The following is a 16,891-nucleotide window of genomic DNA, read 5'->3' on the forward strand; positions in this document are numbered from 1 at the left end:
CGACCGCCCCCACGGCGCTGACGGGGACAGGCCGCCTTCACCGTGGGCGTGTTAGGGGTGGGGGTGGGGCGGCAGGCACGACGAGGACCCGGCAGCGGCCGGGGCACCGACGGGGCGGGTCCGGGCGCGCGAGCGGGGCTCCGGGGAGCCCGGGGGCGGGGGATCTTCCGTCTCCCGCGGGGTTACCAGGGTCTCACGGGACCAAGGCCGAGCCCCTGGACACAGGAAGCGACCCCGAGAGCCACCGCAAGGAGCCAGCTCGGCCCCGTGGCGACCCTCTCCGCGGTCCTCGCCCCGCAGAGCCGCCCCTGGCCCGGTGCCCGCGCCGCTGCTCTCCGCGCCCCTTGCTGTCGGTGGAGCGGCCCGTTTGGGACACTTCAGCCGCAGAGCAGAATCCTGCGCAGCGACCTCGCGTGCCTGGCTTCCTCCCCTGAGCGCGTGTCTGCAGCTGTCGCCCACGCCGTCCACGCCGCTCTGTGTCCTTAGCCCCGGGCCTCTCGTCCTGCTGCCCCAAACCAGCTCAGCCCCGCACCGGCACACGCGCGTACGTGCGGATCACCCGAAGGGGAAGAGGTCGTTTGAGCTTTTTAATGCCTTTAAAATTCACAGACTCTTTCCAGGGAGCGCACAGTTTTAGGAGTGTTGTCAGATGAAGGGCGCTCCCAGCCCCGCTCAACCGCTGACCCTCCGCCCGCCAGGTCGGACATCCGGTGCCACTGTGACCGCGTCCCACGCAGGGCTGCTCGGCACAATAGAAAGTTCTTCCTTCCCAGTTCTGGAGGCTGGAAGTGGCACCCAGGGTTGGCAGGGTTGGTCCCTTCCAGGCATGGACGAGTCTGTCCCAGGCCTCTCGCCCCCTGCGGGTGGGACCAGTGTCCTCTTCCGTGGGCCCAGAGCCCACGCTAATGGCTTTGTCTTAACCCAAGCACAACTGCGAAGACCATGTTTCCCAATGAGGTCACACCCACAGGCACCAGGGGGAGGACGGTCCGTGCAGCCCGGCTGGGCGGGGAGGACAGAGCCTTCTGAGGCTGGGTGCCACAGCGCAGTGAGGCTCCGACAGCCGCCTGTGCTGCTGGGTCAGCAGCCGCCCAGCGCCCAGACCTCCCGGACTGTCCGTTCCTCCAGTCACGGAAGGGCAGCTGGCATGTTTCTAGATTCCGGAAATGACGATTTTTAAAAAGGCTCCACATTTGGAGATGCCGGTGATCACAGGTTTGTTTTGGATAAAGTATCCCGAGTGGGGTTGCCGAGTGGTTTAGTCGGCACAAGCTGCCGAGGCTTCCCAGGTGCCTGCGGCCCACACGTCCTCGGGGCACAAGGCAGGGGTCCCATCAGCAGCTCCCCTTCTGTGTTTGGTCACATTTGCTAGTGGTATCTAGCCCTTTAGTTTCCTTTGTTTTTATTCAGGAAACACATAACATACACTGAGCCATCGTAACGTGGCATGTGGGTGGGCACGTTGGCAATGCTGGGCAGCTACAACCTATCTCTAGTTTTAAAGCCTCCTCACACCCCCCAAAATACCTCATAGTTATTAAGAAATTACTCCCCATTTCCTCCCATCTCCTCATCTCCCGGTAACCACTCATCTGCTTTCTGTCTCTGGATTGGCCTGTTCTAAGGTGTGTACATTGTTTTTAGACAGTTCTTTTTAGCACTTAATAGACTACAGTACAATGTAAGTGTAACCACATCAACATTACAACTACAGAACAACCATCACGCAGAACCGGCAGAAACCAAACTGAATGGGAGTCTGACGACCGCGGAATTAAAGGAACCACACCTATCCAGACTGGTAGGAGGGACGCAGATGTGGAACAGGCTGGTCCCACACCCAAGTGCAGTGGATAAAAATTCGGGAGGAAATGTCCACCTAAGACGGAGGCATAGGTAGACACACTGTGACTCCTCAACAAACCAAAAGAAGGGCAACAACAAAGTTTTAAAAAACAACCACAACTGCCCGAAGATCCAGCTGTATGGAAGTCGGACAACCAAAGAGTTAAAGAAGAAACACTCACCCAGACTGGAGGGAGGGGCGGAGAAGACTCATGGCGAGGCAGCAGCTGGTGGAGCAGGTGGTCTGACATTCACGTGCAGACAAACTGGGAGGAACAGCTGGAGAGCGAGACAAAGGCACAACCCAGGGTTCCGGCTCAAGGAAATAAAACCTCACAACCTCTGGCAGTAAAAACCTGTGGGGATTGAGGCAGCGGGAGAAAGTCCCAGCCTCACAGGAGAGTCCACTGGAGAGATGCACAGGGTCCTAGAACGTACACAAGCCACCCGCCCGGAAACAGTGCTGCAAGGGCCCAGTTTGCTTGTGGGGGGGCGGAGAAAGTGACACAAAGGTGGCTGAGAGCTGAGCAAGTGGCACTGTTCCCCCTCGGACCCTCCCCCACATACAGCACCCCGATGCAGCAAAGAGGGTTGTCCCGCCCTGGGGGTACCTAAGGCTATGCCCCTTACTAGGTAACAAGCGCACCACAGAGGCAAAAAAGTGCCCCAAATGAAAGAACAGATCGAAGCTACAGAAAAAATACAAATAAGTGATGAAGAGACAGCCAACCTATCAGACGCACAGTTTAAAACACTGGTAATCAGGATGCTCACAGAATTGGCTGGGTATGGTCGCAAAATACAGGAAAGAGTGAAGGCTATGAAAAGTGAAATAAAGGAAAATGTACAGGGAACCCACAGTGATGGGAAGGAAACCAGGACTCAAATCAACAGTTTGAACCAGAAGAAAGAAAGAAACATTTAACCAGAACAGAATGAAGAAAGAATTTTTTTAAAATGAGGAGAGGCTTAGGAACCTACGGGACAACTTTAAACGTTCCAACATCTGAATTATAGGGGTGCCAGAAGGGGAAGAGGAAGAGCAAGAAGTTGAAAACATAATGCAGGAGAACTCCCCCAATCTGGCAAAGGAAATAGACTTTGAGGAAGTCCAGGAAGCTCAGTCCCAAAGGAGTTGGACCCCAGGAAGCACATACCAGGGCACATCATCATTCCATTACCCAAGATTAAAGATGAGGAGAGAATCCTAAAAGCAGCAAAAGAAAAGGAGGCAGTTACCTACAAAGGAGTTCCCATCAGACTGTCAGCCGATTTCTCAAAAGAAACTGTACAGGCGGCGAGAAGGGGCTGGGAAGAAGTATTCCAAGTCATGGAAGGCAAGGACCTACATCCAAGATGACTCCATCCAGCAAAGCTTTCATTTAGAATGGAAGGGCAGATAAAGTGCTTCCCAGACAAGGTCAAGTTAAAGGAGTTCATCATCACCAAGCCTTTATTATACGAAACGTTAAAGAGACTTATTTAAGAAATAGGTCAAAACTATGAACAGGAAAATTTCAACAACCAAACCTAGAAAAAAAAACAAACAAAAACCTAAGGAAACAACTAGAACAGAATCACAGCAATGGAGATCACATGGAGGGTTATCAGCGGGGAGGCAAAGAGGGACAATGAGGGAAAAGGTACAGGGAATACAAAATAGGGGGAGGTTAAGACTAGTATAGGAAATGGAGCCCTGGCTGATGTAGCTCAGTGGATTAAGTGCGGGCCTGAAAACCAAAGGCTCGCAGTTCGATTCCCAGTTGGGAAATATGCCTAGGTTGCAGGCCAGTTCCCAGCAGGGGACACACAATGTATTGTGTGTCCCCAACAGAGACAACCATACATTGATATTTCTCTCCCTCTCTCCTTCCCTTTCCCTCTAAAGATAAATTAAAAATGTATTTTTTAAAAAAAATTTAAAAAGTATAGGACATGGAGAAGCCAAAGAACTTACATGTACGACCTACGGACATGAACTGAGTGGGGGGAATGGTAGTGGGAGGGAGGTTCAGGGTGGAGGGGAGTAAAGGGGGGCAAATGGGACAACTATAGTAGCACAATCCATAAAATATATATATTTAAAAAGGACACAGGGACAAAGCCAAAAGGGGTAGTGGGTTCAGGATGGACGGTGAGTGTGGGTCAGGTGGGGAGTGTGGAGGGGCAAACAGGGGAACAACTGCAATGAACAATTACAAGACAACTGGAGGACTGTCTCAGAGGTCCCAGCCCACAACAGGCCCCGCGGCTCAGGGTACCAGTGGCAGGGAGATAAGTCCCCACAACTTCTGGGTGCGAAATCCGGCGGACATTCAGTACAAAAACTGCCGGAGCCCCAAGCAGTCCCTCTAAAACACGGAGGCAAACAGTCTGGCCTCCACCTGGTTTTATCCGGCCCCGCACCTTGTTTCTACCCAGCGGCAGCGCTGAGCTCCTTGCCCCTAGGTAAGGAGCAGTTACATTTATACTGTCCCAAAGTCACATTCAACCCTTTGAAGGCAACCGTGAGGCTGATGTGACCGCTGGTGAAAACGAGTTTGACGCCCCTGCTCTAAAAGAACAAACACATGAACTTACTCAGACTCACGCCCTCTGAGCTCCAGCACCGGGGCAGCAGCTTGAAAGGCACCAGCAGCATTTGAGGAGGAACTGAAGTGTCTGGCACCAAGGCCGGAGCTGGGCGACAGCTGTCTCCCAGGCAGGCAGGCAGGCAGGCTGGCAGGCAGAGCCGGAGCCGGCAGGCGGCTGCGGTCCCTGAGACTCCATCTACCTGGCTAACGCAGTTTCCCTCGCCGTGGAGATCCCCCGAGGCTGAGTCCCACCCAGCTTACAGCTGGTAACAGTAGCTTTCCCATAGAAGGATGGGTAGGCTCCTGCCTCACAGTTTCCTACATCTCACCAACAAGCAGCAGCTGGCCTCAGCGAGCCCCAGGCCCGGCGCCAGCAGCAGCCTGGGTTCACAGCTTGGCTTCACCTGGGCGTCTCCAAACCCAGCACGAGGAACAGCCACCTGACTGCTTTGCCGCTCAGGTAGGGTGGCCCCAGGGCAGAACACGGGTGGGGGCTGACCTTGGCCTGCACCACCCAGGGAACCCCAGGGCCTGTGCACCCAGTGGACAGCTGCAGACCACGTCAGAGCACCACCACCCGCCTGCACACAGCTGAGCCTCCACAGAGGGCAGAGGGTGCTGGTCGGTGGTCACAGCCAGTCCCTGCAGCTGACTGGCCTGGGTAAGTCCCTCCCATTGGTAAAAAAAACCCGTTTCTGTGGTCAAAGGTGTACAGCTGGACATTGTCTCCTCTGAGTCCACTCTGTTTGTGGTCCGCTGGTCTCTGTGCACCTTTAAGTTCACCTTTCACCAAAGTTGGGGTGTTTTCGACCATTATGTCTTTGTAAACTTATTTTTAAACCAGTGCCTTTCTCCTTCTGCGGGGAATCCATCAACACAGGCATTCGATCTTTTTCTATTGTCTCAAAGGCCCTAAGGCTTGGTTTGTTTCCATTCCTGAACGTCTTTCTGTTTGCTCAATGAAGTTTTCATTTCAGAGGTTTTTAACTTCTCTAACTTCTGGTTCATTCCAGGAGCCTTTGCCTCGTGGAGGGTTGTTGCAATGGTCAGAGCAAACGGAAGCGCAGGTGTGCTTCTCATTATTCCAGCGCATGCTGACTTTCATGTCCTTGGAGACTGTGTATTGGGAGAAGGAGTCCTATTAGAACCTAGAAAATGTTGACTTCTTAAAGCAGGTAGATGGTCTGGCTGGGATTCGACTGCAGGGCAGTGGTTCTGGCATCTTCCCCAGCCTGTGCACTGCTTTGTGCCCACGTGGGTGCCCTCCGCCAGCGGCCGTCCGGGTGTGGCCCCAGGCGGGTGTGCCCAGCCCTAGGGGAGCGTTCTCCGACTCTGCATCTGCTGTGACCTGCCCCACATTTCCCATCTCCCAGGGTCCCCTCTTCCTCACCCTGTGACGGAGTCCAGCGTGGGACCACAGTGGTGCGAGAAAGGACTCTGTGCACCTCGGGTACAGCTGCCTCTCTCTGATTCCTCCTCTCAGGGAAGGCCGCTCTCGGAGGCCTGGGTCCCAGCTCCCAGGCGCACAGCTGCGTGACCCCAGGGTCTGCCACGGGGCCACTCCCGGAACTCTGGCCGGAATGGGTGGGGGAGGGCACTTTCTCGGGCCCATTCCTGATGTGCAGTTCTGACACGGGGGCTGTCCCGAAGCTTCTGCCCGTCACACAGCAGGAAACAGAACCCAGAGGCAGTCACCGTGTTGCTGCTGCCGCCACTTCTTAGAAAATCCTCACCTGAAGACACGCTTATTGATATGAGAGACAGGAAGGGGCAGAGAGACAGAAACACCGATTGGTTGCCTCCCCTCTGTGCCCTGACTGGAGACGAATTCACAATCGACCATCTGGTTACGGTACAAGGCAACACCCAACCAAGCAAGTCACACTGACCAGGGCTGGCGGCTCACTTCTAGACCTTGCCCTGAGCTGTCTGCTGCTGTCATTCTTGGGCACTGAGACAGGGGCTTTACCGGTATTGGTGGCAGTTGGCTGTGACCCCAGGGGGTGGCACTTGCTTGCACCACAGGAGCCTCTGAGGCCATTTCTGAAATCAGGATATTAGTACAGGGTCAGTCACCTCCCCAGAGCCTCCAAGGCCCCTGTGAAAACCTGGCTTTCACACTGCTGTGGACATGAGCCCGGAGGGGAGCAGTGGCCGGCACGTCCACCCAGCGTGCGTGGAGGTCACTGCAGAGCCCCGGGGAGTGCTGGACGGCGGCAGCAGCTCAAGCCCTCGGGCCGGAGGGTCCTCCCCGCCTGCCCCGGCGTCCAGAACGGACCACGTGGTGACTGCAGGGTGCCTGGACGTGCCGACGGGACGGTCCCCTGACAGGGACTCGCTGAACTGCTTTGTCTGAAGGGAGGCCTCCTCCCCGCCACGCCCTTTGTGTGGGTGAAGGTGGGGACCCTGTGGGACAGGAGCCATCTGTTTCTTCAACAAGGTGAACCTAGCGAGGTTACCAGAGTAGCATCTCCTGAGAGAAGGGGAGGTTAACATCATACTGCACTTCATTAAAAAAAATTTTAATTGATTTTAGAGAGGGGAAGAGGGAGAAACATTGATCTGTTGTTCCATTTATTTATTAATTCATTGGCTGATTCTTTTTTTTTTTTTAAAGATTTTATTTATTTTTTAGAGAGAGGGGAAGGGAGGGAGAAAGAGAGGGAGAAAACATCAGTATGTGGTTGCTTCTCATGTGCCCCCCAGCAGGGACCTGGCCCACAACCCAGGCGTGTGCCCTGACTGGGAAGTGAACCAGCGACCCTCTGGCTCGCAGACCGGCGCTCAGTCCACTGAGCCACACCACCCAGGGCAGTTGGTTGATTCGTGTATGCATCCTGACTACGGACTGAACCCACAACCTTGGTGCACCAGGAGGACACTCATCCGACTGAGCAACCCGACCAGGGCAAGACCATAATGCACCTTAAAGCACCGATTAACACGACACGATTAATTCGACACGGAGACCGCCTGGCAAACGCCATGGTGAATGCTTTCGTCGGGAGAAACAGCCTCTGGACACGCTGAGCAGTTGTTTCTGCTACCCAACTGTCTCTGAACTCTGTCCTTAGTTGCTCAACTTTAGCTTCCTTCACTCAGCTCCCCAAGAGGAACTTCATGCGACATTTTCCGAGCCGCCTTCCTGCGCACACCCTGGGACTGGTGCTGGGCCGCGCTCTCCAGCCTCCCACGACAGACTCGGACGGCAGCCGCCGTGTGGACTTTCTGTAGTGGCCGGCTGGCCAGCGTCCCAGGCTGGGCACCGCGTGGCCATGTGCCTCCTTAGGCTAACACGATTTCCGGGCGTTCGCAGGGATCTTGATTCACGGCTGTGACTCCAGCTGGACCCCTGCCTCCCTCCCATGCAAACCCCCCGGCGCCACTGCTCCGCACAGGCGCGCAGAGCCCCAAGCCTGTGCGAGCCTGGGGAGGAAGCGCCTGCTGAAGCTGCCCAACGGCAGACACGATGTGCTCCACCCAAAGCAGTGCACACATTTTCCTGGACTTCAGGAAGCTGGCACTTCTAGAATTTCGAATCTGCACACAGATCACCACTATACTTCCTGGACTAAGCATTAGGACCGGAAGACTGTCACTTACCTCCAGTGTCACGCAGCAGGGAAATCCCGAGTCCCGATGCGGCCCCACTCACGGCGCCTGCCTGCTCTGTCCTCGAGGACACGCGAGGGCGGCGCACTGGAGGCGCTCACCGTGCCCCAAGGCCTCAACCGCACAGAGGGAGCTCGGTCCCCACTGCAGACGCCTGGGAATGCTCCACACCGCACGGGTCACAAGTCTCCCGTTTGTGGTTTCGTTTGGTTCGAGGCGAAGCTGCAGAAATGAAGTTCCTAGTCCCTCAGAAACTTCCTAAAATAAGACATGCAGGATCTGCCGGTGCACAGCTGCCCCATCAGCCGAGGCCTCCAGCAGGGCAGCTGGGAAGCAGCTTGGTGGCTCCTGGTGTGCTAAGGGCTCTTGGGAATCAGAACTAAACTGGAAAAAAAAACCTGCTGGGGCCACTGGTGTGGCTCAGTGGGTTGAGTGCAGGCCTGCAAACCAAAGGGTCACAGGTTCGATTCCCAGTCAGGGCACACGCCTGGGTTGAGGGCCAGATCACCAGTAGGGGGCGTGGGAGAGGCAACCACATATGATAGCTCTCTAATTCATGTGTTTCCCGGCCTTCCCTTTAATGCCCTTAAATCGCTACATGCTGATCAAGGCGCCACGCGAGTGCGGGAGCAGGAGGAAAGCATACTCTGGCCCCTGAAACAGCCCACCCTCACCACCTGGCAGCAAACACTCCTCTCCCTGCAATCTGAGGACCACGCACTCACCTAGCACCCAGCCCAAGCCCCTCCAGCCCCTGACGGTGTACATTTTGGGCTGAAATGATCACTCGACGGGACGGGCTGACACCGGGAAAGGCTGCGAGTCTTCCCGGCTGGCGGCTGGCACGGGGCCCCTCGGAGCAGTGACCTCACCCCACACGCAGGGCGCGGGCAGTCAGCGTCGCTTTGCCAATCGCCAACCCCGGGAACAAAGCAGCTATGGTGCAGCGCCCGGGAGGCGGGACTATTGCCCGGGAGCCCCGCCCACGCTTGCGTCTGTCACACACGCGGGCTCACGCACTTGATGGTTCCATTTTATTTTTGAAATGGTCGAGTTATAAATCCAGCTGCTGTGCAGTGACTCCACAGCTCTCAACGCGCATCGTCTGCAGTGACATAGCGACAGCCCCGCACTTCGGGTCAACACACAACACTTAGAACAGATTCAGCATATTTGGTCTTCAGGTAAATAATAAATGTTTAAAGTTGCCTAAATATACCATTCTGAGCCGTTTCATCCCACCAGGAAAATACAGGGTTTTTTCCTCTCTTTAAAAAAAAATTAAATACCAAAATAACTACATTTAAATAAATAATGTTACGGTGATGACATTTAAAATTTCACAATAAGGCCAAAGCCCTCGTTCTTTTTGCACGGCTGCTCTGCCCAGACCCGGGTCGCTCCGGGAGGGCGAGTGGTTTTCTCCTGGAGGACCTGCGCCGTGGCCGTGGGGGCGCCCCCCCGTCTCCTTCTCTCTCGCTGTCACTGTGTGTGGGAGGGAAGTCGGCCTCAGCGGTGGGTTCAGTCCCAACAGGTTAAGGGGAATGTGCTGTTACAAATCAGGAAACCACCCGGATGTCCCCAGCGCGCGACCCCAGGGCCTTCGCCGCCCAGCCCCCATACGCCCGCAGTTCCGCACGGGCCCCTGCAGCTGCTCCTGGGCGAGCGTGGCCGCCGGGCAGACAGCTGGTTGGACCAGGCCGAGTGGTGACAGCACCTAAAATAGCAAATGTGCCACCGAGCGGCCTGAGACACCTGTTTGGAAGGGTGTGTGATCACAGACCGAACTGGTTCCCCAGACGAAGCAGGAATAGTTCCGTCATTTTAAACACACAACACTCAGGAGACTCGCTTTACTGAGAGTGGAAAATGGACCAGGGACCAGGCCAACACAGAGAACAAACAACAGAAAGGAGAGAGAGACACAGTTAAGTGCAGCCCGCGAGTCCGGCCCGCCCACGTGGAGCTGTCAATTCATCCGGCAGCTGTCATCACGTGGCTCCTGCCCAACTCCAGCCAGACAAGCGGATCCTTCCTCAGGCTGGAAGCAGCCAGGACTACGTGGCTTCCCTTCCCCCACGAGATCTGCACCACGGGCCAGTGAGTCCAAACCTCCCGAGGGGAGCTGGAGTGCTCTGAAATGTCGCAGACCCCGTCATTTCGTAAAGAAAGAAAGTACTCAAAATACTCTAATTCCACATGAACAACAAAATACTGTCTCGCCTGCCAGCCCCTCGGGTCCTTGGGCGGAGGGGCAGCCCCTGCGCGCCCCCTAGAGGAGGGCCCGCCCGGGCCCGCTCGCACCAGGCGCCCTCCTCACTCGGAAGGACGGAAAGTCTTGCTCGGAGTTAAAAGACGCGCTGGGCGGGGCACTGCCAGAACCAGGCCGCGTGGTTTTCGAGTTCAGGGGTGACTTCCGTCTGCAGGAGTCGTAAGGCCACCTGGGTTTTGTTTGCAGCGCTGACGTCAGGTCCAACCGCAGGGCCCTCCGCCCCCAGAGCGGCAGGAGCAGTGTCTCCTTTTGGCACCAGAGTTGACGGGAGAGCAGGCGAGCCCTCCCGGCCGCTAGTTCTGGAGGCCCTTCTCCCTCACGGTTGCTGGGGGCGTGTCCACACTCAGGGCGATGACGATGCTCTCCCCGTCCTCGGTCTTGACCCGCTTCAGCTCCGGCTGCTCCGAGGGGTCGCCGTTCTGGCGCTTTGTGGGCAGGGAGGCGGACGCGGAGGCGTGCGTCGCCAGCATGTGCAGAGGGCTGGCCGCTGCTGCAGAGAGACCGTGAGTCAGACCCTGGAGACCCCCGCTGCGCCCGGAGGCCCAGCTTCTCCCTGTGGCCCACCCTGCTCCACGGCGCGTCCACTCTGCGGGTCAGCTCTACCCACAGCTGCTGTCTTTATGTCACTTCAAAGAGGTGACTCCCATCAAGGAGGCACACCCCCCAGGGCCGGGGAGGGCCCCACGAAGCTCCCCCAGGAGAAAGACGAGCCTGCACAGGACGACCACTGACAACTGCACCTTCCTCCGGGACACCCCTGCTCCTCCACGACAGCCTGGGGCCAAGTCCCAGCAGGGCCCGCCGGGGCTGCGAGGCCAGAGCGCACTGGGTTTTCCAGGGAGCAGGGCACTCCCGATGACCCAACTGCCACCCAACAGCCCGCAGGGAAACGGACACAAACGTCCCCGACCACGTCGGGGCAGAGGACATGGAACCTCACTCTAACGGCTCCTCACCACGGCAAGCGGGGTGTGTGCATCAGGAGCTCAAGGAACAGAGGGGAGGCCCACGGTCACCTCAGCACAGGGCAGCGCTGATGACTCGGCCCTTTCGAGATGGAACTTCGCAGCCGAGCAGGTGCCGGAGGACAGGGCCTGGGCTCCCCAAAGCCCGTGGACAACGCCCCACGGCTGACACCAGCCTCAGCAGGGCGAGCCTGGGTGTCCCCCCAAGACCGGGGCACCGGCCGCTCCTGCTGCAGCCACACTGCGTGTTCCCACCGGCGCAGGCCGACAGGAAGGGGGGGCGGGGGGGGCATGTCTCCTGGCAGGTGACATGTCATCACGCACAGCAGCTCCTACCACCCGCCCGGGAACACCGCCCAGCAGACACCGCTCCCGGCGACAGACCAGCGCAGAGGTCGCCGGGCCTCGGATCCAAACACGAGTCTGCTGCGCTGCCAGGCAGCGGGCAGCTCAGGAAGGAAACCAAGAGAACAGCCCCATCGTGGGAAACACCAAGCACCTGCGCCTCACATCTAAGAGCGCACTCCCTCGGTCTCTCTGGTCTGCTCCACTCGTCTGCGTCAGGGCGCTGGGGTGGCGCTGCCCGTGCACACACAGGGCCACCCCTCCCACGCCAGGCCCTCCCGGGGGCCCCACCCAGGGAGCACTGCCCAAGCTGCACCCCCCACTCGAACCCCAGGTTTCTTCCTGGCCACAGCCAAGTGACTTACAGAAAGCGGGAGCCCCACTCTCCAGGTTTTCGCAAACACCCTCTTGTCCGACAGCCCTTCACGGGGACCCCAAGAGCTGATACCCACCAGCGTGTCCTGGGTGTCCTCAGACAAAACTTGTAACTGCCGGGACCCAAACCCTCAACGTGCCCCGGAACCAACGGGCAGAGGCCGCCCTCCCCTGCTCACCACTGCCGCCCTGGCCATGAGTGGCAGGGACCGGCACCGCGTGCGTCCCGTTCTGCGTGACCGTCTGGATCGGCAGCGGGTGCTGGCCCAGGGGCGCGTGCTGCACAATGGCGACCGTCTGCACCGGGCCGCCCTGCGCTGCCTGGACGACCCGGCTCACGGCAGGGACAGGCTCCACTCTCACTGAAACACAGAGCAAGAAGCTGAGGGGCCCCACCAGCTCAGGGGGCCCCACCTGGGCTGGCGAGCTGCCCCCGCCCACAGGGTGCCCCAGTGGGGAGGCCTGGCTCACCTTTCACCTCCCGGTGATCCCCGTTCTCCTGCGGCTCTGCCTTCGGGGGGGCCAGCACGGCGGCCTGCGCGACCACAGCCTGTCCGGTGACACTGGTGACAGACATGGCCGGGATCTGGTGGACGACGTGCACTGTCTGCACCACGGGCGGCTGCGAGGTCGGGGCGGGTGCAGGGGCGGCAACTGTGTAGGTCACGGGCTTGATGGTTGGGGGCAGCTGCCGCTGCACGGCGATGAGCACGGGCTGACTGGACAGCGGGGAGCCTGCGGGGCCACAGGGCAGCAGTGAGGCCGCTGTCCTGGGTCCCGCCACACCTGACCCGTCCCCTGGGCCCATCGCAAGGACAGACAGGCAGGGATTGAACGGGACCGCTCGGTCTGCACCGGTCACGTGTCTCCTAATAGCTCCCCCATCGTCCCCTCTCTTAGGAAGGGACACAGATATGGGGGTGGGGGGAAGCTGCCCACTGGGCCTGGCGAGGCCCTGCTTCCCTGGGGCTCAGGCCATCACCTCCAGCAGGGGCCAGGGGACTGGGACACTGAGGACGGAGGGTGGCAGGCTTGCCCACAGGCCCTGCTCTGCGGTTCGGGCCGCAGCCCCCACACAGCCAGGCTCCCATCCCGCCAACCAGCTGGGAACCCAAGTGCCGTCAGTTTGACATGCTTCGCGCACTCTGTTTTTCAACTCCCAGGGCACACGGTCTTCACTTGCACTGGTGTTACAATGTTCACCGGTCATTAAGTCAACGTTTTTTGCTGCTAATCAATGTACAGTTTATTATTTCTTTGGGGGGAGATTGATTCCAATTTTTTAAAGAAGATTTTATTAATTTATGCTTAGAGAGAAGAAGGGAGGAAGAGAGGGAGAGGAACGTCAGTGTGTGGGTGCCTCTCATGCGCCCTGCACTGGGGACCTGGCCCGCAACCCGGGCCTGTGCCCCGACCGGGAATCGAACTGGCAACTCGGATTCAGAGGCCAGTGCTCAATCCACTGAGCCACACCAGCCAGGGCCCTTTTCATAGGCTTTCAAATGATGACGCAACTAAGAAGCAGGTTAATTCGAAATCATCTCAGGTACCCACACGGCGTCACACACAGGAACGTGGTTTTTTTTAAACCACAGTGCTTTAGTTTCTCGGAGCTGGGAGAACCACACTCTGCCCCTGTGCACCACGCATGAGGTATGAGGCACAGAGCAACCGAAGCCTCTTCCATTTCCTCCCACCGGGCCACCAGCCCTCCCGCCAGGCCTGCCCGCAATGCCTCACCTGGTGCACTCTGGGCCGACCGCGCCTCCTGGATGACAGCCAGCTTGGGCTGCGCGGTACCGGGCTCCGGCTCCAGGGGCGCCGGCGAGCCTTCCCGGGACAGGCTCTCGGGGGTCTGGGCACCACTGGAGTGAGCGGACAGCACGCCAGCATGGTTTGGAGAGGCCGGGGCACTTCTGTGTTGCCAAAAAGAAGACGGGTTTGTAAAGGAGGAGCTCCGAAAGCCGCCTCATCTCGGCTTAACAAGTGCACTTTGTCTGCTGCCCACCACCTGCGTCCCCACGGCTTCAGTGTCTCCATGACACCAGGAGGGAGGTGGACATCCAGTGACAGGCATGGCTGTGTCAGCGCCCCGCACCCAGGGGCGAGGTGGCGGGAGTGGGCAATGTGCATGCCGGTGGTTCACACTTCCATTGACTTCGGTTTAAGAAAATCATTTCTTTATGTTCAGAGAGAGGAGAAGGGAGGGAGGACAGGGAGAGAAACGATGACTGGCTGCCTCTCTCACCCCCACTGGGGATGGGCCCTGTAACCCAGGCCTGTGCCCTGAGTGTGTACCAAACCGGTGACCCTTTGGTTTGCAGGCCAGAGCTCAACCCACTGAGCCACCCCGGCCAGGATTATTTTTTAATTTAGAAACAGTATCCATTAATGAAGCTAAAAATGTATGATTTTGAAATCAGGCCATTAACCTTGAACAGACCAATCCGAGTTGAAGCAGTTGCAAGGCTGTGTTAGGGAGGGTTCAGGGCAGAGGGAAAGAAGGACACGGCTCCGCGGGCCGGCGCGGCCGTGAGCCCAGCGAGGCAACCACTGCAGGAGGAGACAGTCTGAGCAGACATCGCAAACCGCCTGGCCTGTTCCCGACGCCGGCACAGCAGCAGCAGGGACACTGTCTGCCCCCTCCCGTCTCCACAGTCACTCTCGGTGCGTCTGCCAAGGCCCTCCCCTCCCGGAGGAAGTGGACTGACACACGGGGGTGGACTCGCTGACCGCTACTCACTCGAGGCCTCTTTTCCTTACCTGGATGACAGCGGCCCCAGGGGGGTCCGGAAGCAGGGCACCCCGCGTGGCCGCCGCTTCCTGAAGGCCTGCTCCACCAGCTTGCTCTCCGACGCCGGGTCCACCCTCCAGAAGGAGCCCTTGCCCGGCTCCTCCTGGGAACGCGGCACTTTGATGAAGTAGCGGTTCAGAGAGAGGTTGTGGCGGATTGAGTTCTACGAAACAAACACACGGAGAGTTCGTCTGCTTCTTCACTGAGGAGTCAAGATGCACTTTGTCTGGGTGCCTTGCAGGGGCGCCCCCAGCAGGAGGGGCAGAGGCTATGCCACAGGAAAGAAGCTACTTCCGGGGGGTACAATGTCAGTTTCCACCGTTTGTCCAGGCAGAAAAAGAAACGTCACTACAGTTACCTGGCCTTTCGCGCCATCCCCCCTGTTTAGGGGCACAGCCAACCCTTTAAAGTACTTTTTGGAGCAGGGAACTCTAGCTATTCAGAACAAACTAGTCCAGGACTGAGTTTCTAGCAAAGCAGCAAAGGAGAAAACAAGCCCAAGGCCGAGCAGCACTCATCACACCTCCCTGTGACGGCTGTGTGAAGCATTCTCAGGGCGTGTTTCTCCTGAGCTGCCAAGGCCTTGGGGGCGCGCAGTGGCCGTCCCCCTTGACTCTTGCCCCCTCCTTTCTATGAGGAGCTGGGGCAGGTTCCTGTGGCCCCCGAGGCTGCAGCCAGCCTGACCCAGTGCCCCAAAAGGACGGGAAAAACTGGTCGAGTCCTGCATTCAGTTCGTGCTTCGTGTAGTCACATTAATGTTCACATTTGAAACTAATAAAGTCAAAGAAAAACTCTGTATTACCCAATCGTTTCGGAACTCCCCAACTGCCCTTCCACTACAATGCCAGCCAGGACCTGACTTCCGAATGGCCGGGGCGGCTCAGCAGCCCGGGGCCGCGGAGCAGCCTGGAGGTCCCCGAAGGCCACGCACCAGGCGGTTCCCTGGGGACATGCAGGGGGCCGTGCGTGGTGCGGTCCGGACGTATGCTGTGAGCACTGTGGTGTCTCAGCAGGCACGGGGACCGCAGGGTCGCGTCATCACGGGATGTGGCTGAGGCACAGCCAGTACCTTCCATCAGCTGCTCCAGAAAACCAAGTCCGCTGCAGTCGGAGGCGGGGACCCCCCGCCTGCCCTGCTGCCCTCAGGCCTCTTCAGGTTTGGAGGAAAAGGCAGGTCCCCAGACTGTGGGCTGAGGACAGCAAAGCCAGGTGGGGATAGGCCACCGGCTTCTCTCTGAGAACAAGACCGTCCTTCTGGCTGTCAGGAGCAGGGTAGGGGTCCCACTTTCTTCTGACCACTCTGTGGGAACCTGGCCACCCAGGTGGGCCCGCAGGAGTGACCAGCAAGCCCAGGTGCAGAGCACCACGTGCCCATCCCTGTAGGGCTGGGTGGGGCAGGTGCTGTCGTGCCACTCTGTCACCCTCCCCGTGACCACTGCGAAGGACGCCCTCAGGCCAGGGCGCAGCCATGTGGTCAGGGAGAGCGGGGACAACGGCCCCCCACCCGTGCCGTCCCCTCTCCGCAGACAGGACCCTCACCGGTCTCGCTCGGCACCTCTGCCGCTGCGCCCGACCCTCCTCCCCGCTGCCCACCAGCACGTGCGGGGCAGCCGCAGGGCCGGCGACACGCCGGCCCGTGCTCACCTGCCAGCCCTTGTCGGCGGTCCGATAGTAGGGGTAGTTCCTCGTGATGTGCGTGTAGATGCCGTTCAGGGTGAGCTGCTTGTCGGGGGCCGTGGCGATGGCCTGCACGATGAGCTGTGCGTACGAGTAGGGCGGCTTCGAGTCGTCCTGCACACGAGAACTCCCACTGAACATGCTGGGATGCGGGGCCTTGTGCTTTTAGGGGACCCTGTGCTTGTGTGCGTGTGTGTGCGTGTGTTCAGACGTGTGCACATGTGCCGCTGTCAGCCTTTTCAACACAGTACCTGGGACCCCACAAGAAACAGGAGCCACCCTGTCCTCGTGGTCCATGCAGTGCGTGGGTGCCGGCCCTGTGCCCGCTGGGACCCCCTCACACCCCTGGCCCTGCTGGGGGGGTCACTGGACGCACAGGCCACATGGTGGCTCCGCCCCCCCCCCCCCCCCCGCCCGGGCTGCAGGACGTTAC

At 58.7% G+C, this 16,891-nt stretch overlaps 1 protein-coding gene across 1 annotated transcript in view; it reads right to left on the reverse strand.

Moving 5' to 3' along the window:
- Window positions 1–9,073: 9,073 nt before the first annotated feature.
- Window positions 9,074–16,891, reverse strand: part of FOXK2 (forkhead box K2) — a gene marked incomplete at its 5' end in the record, with an annotated part of 31,039 nt that continues 23,221 nt past the window's right edge. Inside the window, 6 exons of the mRNA XM_037069331.1 lie at window positions 9,074–10,792; window positions 12,167–12,349; window positions 12,459–12,722; window positions 13,728–13,903; window positions 14,751–14,944; window positions 16,426–16,572. Of these exons, the coding sequence (XP_036925226.1) occupies window positions 10,596–10,792; window positions 12,167–12,349; window positions 12,459–12,722; window positions 13,728–13,903; window positions 14,751–14,944; window positions 16,426–16,572 (1,161 nt within the window). The remainder of the gene's footprint in view (window positions 10,793–12,166; window positions 12,350–12,458; window positions 12,723–13,727; window positions 13,904–14,750; window positions 14,945–16,425; window positions 16,573–16,891) is intronic.

This window comes from Sturnira hondurensis, unplaced genomic scaffold, assembly GCF_014824575.4.
Source record: "Sturnira hondurensis isolate 20B ecotype Veracruz unplaced genomic scaffold, ASM1482457v3 Scaffold0001221, whole genome shotgun sequence".
NCBI lineage: Eukaryota > Metazoa > Chordata > Mammalia > Chiroptera > Phyllostomidae > Sturnira > Sturnira hondurensis.